General features: G+C 42.1%; 1 protein-coding gene across 1 annotated transcript; it reads right to left on the bottom strand.

Moving 5' to 3' along the window:
* Positions 1–323: 323 nt before the first annotated feature.
* On the bottom strand, positions 324–2931 carry LOC140242745 (uncharacterized). Its single transcript, XM_072322502.1, has 2 exons — positions 2536–2931; positions 324–593 (listed from the first exon to the last, which is right to left on the bottom strand). Exons 1-2 carry the CDS (start codon positions 2929–2931, stop codon positions 324–326), a joined length of 666 nt encoding a protein of 221 aa, XP_072178603.1.
* Positions 2932–5601: the final 2670 nt, after the last annotated feature.

Below are 5601 nucleotides of genomic sequence, written 5' to 3' on the forward strand. Positions count from 1 at the left end.
TGTGGTTCCCATGCTCGTCACATTGCAGATGATATCATAGCTTATTACATGTTACAATTCTCTGTGACGTATACCATACACCGAATTAAACACCTGTGCGATACGGAGATTAAGAAATTACTGACATCATGGAACCAAATACCATGCCAATTATCTCTCGAGGGCCTCCTATGTATCACTTTTTATTTGGTGTCTTTAAGCAAGCTTGATAAAGAGCCAAATGCAAAATTAATGAACACCAACACAGGAGGATAAAAAGTGCCGTGGGTAAACAGGTATAGTTTATGTATACTATTGACACATAGAACGTGTCAATTGAATAATCACACGTCTGTAGTTATTGAAGTTCGATTTGTTTGACAAGTCCTGTCCTCACTTTCGGACTGTTTGATGGGCTCGTGAGAAAAGAAGCGGGACTTGGAAACGTAAGTATGACTATTCTGGCTTTCGTCGATGGACGAGTTCAGTGGCTGTCCACCGCCGACGCCAACCACGGGATCATCGTCAGCATCATCGAGATCATTGGCCTTCACTTCGACTCTCACCTGATGACTAGCAGCGTCACTCGACCAACACTTATCAATTTCTGAGACCTGTTGATCAAAAAGCAAAAAAAAAAAAAAAAAAAAGACATAGTTATCTTGCAACAGGGAAATTCTTTATCGCCTATTGCTCTACTTCATGCTTCGTTCTCAAGAGAATCTTGCCGAAGTGGAATGTTAAGGATCAGTATTTCATGCCACTCAACGCAACTTCCTTACTGCAATTGGTCAATATCCTACTTTAATAATGTGGCATGTCGTTAAGGCTGTAACCTACAGCCAAGAGGAAGCAGTCACAACAGTCTCGTGACATTCGTAGCATACAGCTGAAAGTCATTTGGTCCATAATGTTGATTATTTCAATGTCACATCATCTAGAACTTAACTTGACTTTGATTGATAGTTTGAATTCATCAAAGTCAGGCATGAAATAAGACTCTTGTGGAACTTTAGAGTCTGACATTATGATAGGGAGCTTTAGATTTGCTACGCGGAAGTTAAGACCACTGTTGCGGTGACTGCATGTTCTCCTCTCCCCCTTTGTCGAGTTGCTAAGTAGCTTTGCACTTTGCGAAGATGCAGCCTATACAAAGTGAAATGGCGCCTCCATAAATGTCGCTCGTCATCATTGTATAAAGTAGCTCTATGTGTCGTGAATTTGAGCGGGCGCCGAAATGGCCCACAACTTGTGAAACTTCACACGTCGCGAGATCTATTTTGATAAGCGATCTTGCGCATGAGCAGGGTAGTTTCTTTTCCTCTTCCGTCCGCGTCGCAAATTTAAAACGCCCTAAAACTGGTTGTAACCACGCAAGCAATCACGAAGAAGAAGTGATGATGTTGTGACGTCACAACTCTCTAATTGTTATTTCTTAACACAAAAATACAATTATTTAGAATAATTTTCGGTCGATAATGAATTAGTTCGTGATAGTAATTAATTCCCTAAAGTTTTTTTTTTTTTCCCCAGTGGTACAGCAAAACGATCATTTATCATTGATTTCACAGACATCACTGAATTTGAGTTTTCGGGAATGAAAAAAAATTGTGAGGTAATGACATCATCGTAGTTTAATTTACGTGGGTGGTTTCTACTACTATCTCTGTTCTGTGCAAACAAGTAAAAGTTAAAAAAAATATCGCATTTTGTTTCTGATATTGATGTAACTGCTGTGCCATTTTGTTCCCTCTCATTCACTGTATTCCATAAAGAACCATCTTGAACATGCATTGGAAGAAAGGCTTTACGCACTTGAAAATACCGACAGTATCTAATAAAGAAAGATTGAAGTGAAAGTGAGTAGAGGATGTCTTGAGATTTCTCCCCGCCAAACTACCCTAAAGTTAATAGAACAAAAAAGCACAGAGCAAATACAAATGCAAACAATCAGTGAAAGGTTAAAGGGGACGTAAACCCAAAGAGCAATGTGGATTGAGTGAAAGCAGTAACATTAGTAGAACACATCAGTGAAAGCTTGAGGAAAATCGGGCAATCGATGCAAAAGTTCTGAATGTTTAAAGTTTTGGTGTTGGAACTGCTGGGTAAGGAGACTACTAGAGGTTATGACGTATGAGAGGACTACAACATGAAGAAAATATAAAGGGAATTCAATAGCAATTCATTTTTCATGAAAATTACACATTCCATCAACTTGATACTGACATTTGTATGTTAGGGGTAGCACTTAATCCCCCCGTTTTCTGAAAGCGGTTAGTCAAGTACTCTTTCATTTTGCTATAAAAGTGATTTTTTTTTTTGTGGAATTCCTTTTATATTTTCTTTATATTGTTGTCCACTCATACGTCATAACCTCTAGTAGTCTCCTCATCCAGCGGTTCCAGCACCAAAACTTTAAAAATTCATAACTTCTGCATCGATTGTCCAATTTTCCTCAAACTTTCACTGATGTGTTCTATTAATGTTAATGCTTTTACTCAATCCACATTGCTCTTTGGGTTTGCGTTCCCTTTAATGCCCCTTCTTTGTTCTTACTGAAGTTGTTGTAGGAGTGGCAGGACATGACGTCCTGACGGTCTCATAGATGGAGAACTCGTCTCCATTCTTCTCCGTCTCCGTCCAGTCTCCGTTTCCATGGTGACCATCAATGACCATCAGTGACCATCTTCTTTGGGGCGGGTCGGGAACCTGGGGAGCAACGGCAAATGCTTTCGAGCTGAATTTCCTTACAGACGGGTAATCAGCTTGTTCTGGAGGATACCAATTCTCCTCCCGGGAAAGCCGACGATGGTACGCGAAGATACAAGTCAGTATGAATACCAGAACAAGTGGGAATATTAGCGAGATGAGTACTATTGTGGTGGTGGTAGTAAGTGGGAGGATTGGCCCTGAAGGTTCGTCGGGAGAGACCGAGCTGAATGTCACCGTCATACCAGCTGGGTCGCCATAATCCGCTGGATCGCTTCTAGAGCTGGTTTGCCTTTCTGACCTAAGAAGCCATTGAAACGTAGTGTGAATGTGCGAAGCGACGGATGGTCGCACAGTTGAAGAGGGCGTTTGGAAAGTGGAAGAAGGACACAGTCTAGCCGCGGGAATTCTGTGAATGTCTAGTATGGTCCCGAAGTTACCGGGAAACTCGCATGTTGCTCTTCCTTCAGGAAACGCGGCGTTGGTTGGGTTTCTCTCCAGCCATTCCCTTAGGGCCAACGTAGAACATTCGCAGCGGAGAGGGTTGTACGCTAAAGAGAGTTTGCTCAAGACCCCCCGTTGCAGCTGCACGGCAAAACCATGCGTGGTTCCCAGGAGGTTACCATGGAGATGGAGTTCGCGAAGATACCTCATGCTTGCAAAGGCGTCCGGTTTTATGGTAGATATTCGATTTTCGGAGAGATGAATGACCTCTAGCAGATGATTGTTTCTGAAAACGACAGCTGGTACTTCTGTTATGAAATTGTCCCTTAGACTCAACTCAGTCAAGTTGTGAAGTCCCGCAAACGCGTTGGCGGGTATCCGCCGCAACATATTCCCTGCCAGTGACAGTGAGCGCAGACCGGAGACGGCCTGGAGAACAGACGTCGGTACTCGTCCAAGAGATGTCCCTTCCAGTGAAAGGCGTTGCAGATTTTCCAAGCCAACCAGTGCTCCCCTGTTCCTAACGTTTGTGAGGTTGTTTCCATCTAAGATTAATGTCTCCAACGAGGCAAATCTTGCAAAGCATCGATCAGGTACGTAGCTGATTGAATTCTTAGACAACACTAGGGTTTTCAGGCCATTCCTGCGGCTAAAGGTGTCACATGGTGGCCTTGACAATCTGTTTCCATGGAGATTTAGTTCTTGAAGCGCGTTCATTCGACTGAAAGTCAGATCGTCGATGTCAGCGACACACCCATCTGTGACCAGTAGAAATACAGCGTGTCCAAGACCATCGACGATATCTTCATTCAAAGTTTTAAAGCAGTTTTCACACAGTCTGACGTAATACAGCGATTCCTCGAGTCCCCTGAAGGCCCCTTCTTCGATTTCTATTAGGCTATTGTTCATCAGGTAAAGGTACCGTAGATCGGTAAACTCGCTGAAAGTGCCGTCGTAGAGGCGATGGATCTGATTGTTCGAGAGTTCGAGGGTGCGCGCTGATCTGCAGGTGGCGGGGACTCGACTCAAGGACCTGCTGGAACAGTTTGCCATTCGCACCCAGTCGCTGTAGTGACATATATCGCGACATGCTGTGGACAGATGTAGGACGCTGGCACACAAGGCTATTGTGATGAGGGCTTTGTCACAGCGTCGGAGTAAAGACTTGTGATCCAAGCCTACAGGAATTCTCAGACAAGACGATTCCATGATGACATTCTTTAAACCTCACTTCGACGACATCTGAGAAGATATAAACAATGACAAAAACGAATGGAAGTACGATTTGAAAAAAAAAAAGAGAAACAAACCAATTACACCTTACACGCGTTATTCTTTTGTACAATAAAACACTTCCACAGGGGTATTGTCAACTGCCAGCATACAGCTGTATTCTACAACACGTATTTGTGTGGAATTGAAAACATCAAAGACTTTTAGGCGAGTTGAAATGAAACATTATTCTCAAGAATAGTTGATGGGATCAGAATTTCAGAGAGATGGGAATATCTCCATGATGAGATATAAAATATTGTATACAATCAAAGATAATAAATATGGGGTATATAATGATAATAATAATAATAATAATAATAATAATAATAATAATAATAACAATAATAATAATAATAATAATAATAATAATAATAATAATAATAATAATAATGGTAATAATAATAATAATAATAATAATAAGGTCTATTATCTAATATTTATCCAGGGTAGCCTCTTCAGTGTTGCCACTGCTCTACTAGAGGGCCCTGCCATTATCATTACCCTGGTGCTGCCAGGTACCCATTTATACACCTGGGTCGAGAGGGACATGGTGGGTAAAAACATGGTCCAAGTACGTAAGCACTGGGCGGGAATCGAACTCGGTCCTCCGATCGGGAGTCGGGAGTCGAATCTACTATGCCACAGCGCGCGTGTGTGTCGGGGGTGGCTTAGGCTTATACTTGTAAACTATAGATATAAGGTACCCGTTGCTATATACATGTATTATCTTATTAAACATGCCCGTGATCTTGTCCTTCCTTTTATATGATTGAACACATGAAAGAATATGTTTCCAAGTCTCTTCGATCTCGCTCTCTCGCTCTCTCGGGTGGGATTGCACGAACCTTCCACAAATCAATCAGAATTTTATACTCACGATGCATGCAGTATTCTCATATGTTGGCGTCCAAGGGCAAGATTGTCGTAGAGCAATTTCGGAGGTTTGAGTTTATGATCTCATTAGGATCGCAGTATATTTGTGGAACTAACCCTCACACTGTCTATATGGCATAAAGTCGCAAGAGATGACGACACGACTTTGAGATGACAGATGGTACAGCTTGAAACAGCCTCCGACTCCTTCTCTTCAAAAATGAGGAGAGAGAGGCTGTAGATTATGCTCTCATGCAATTTGTGAGGAGGAACTCCAAGGTAAGTTATAAAACGGGCAAACAAATAATAAGCTATACTGCC

Source organism: Diadema setosum, chromosome 19 (assembly GCF_964275005.1).
Source record: "Diadema setosum chromosome 19, eeDiaSeto1, whole genome shotgun sequence".
In the NCBI taxonomy this organism is placed as follows: domain Eukaryota; kingdom Metazoa; phylum Echinodermata; class Echinoidea; order Diadematoida; family Diadematidae; genus Diadema; species Diadema setosum.

Excerpts from the sequence above, each read along its gene's own strand:
- LOC140242745 (XM_072322502.1), bottom strand. The coding sequence starts at position 2,931 with ATGACGGTGACATTCAGCTCGGTCTCTCCCGACGAACCTTCAGGGCCA. Across the intron at positions 594-2,535 it reads CCACTCCTACAACAACTTCA|GTCTCAGAAATTGATAAGTG; the intron begins GTAAGAACAAAG and ends TTTGATCAACAG.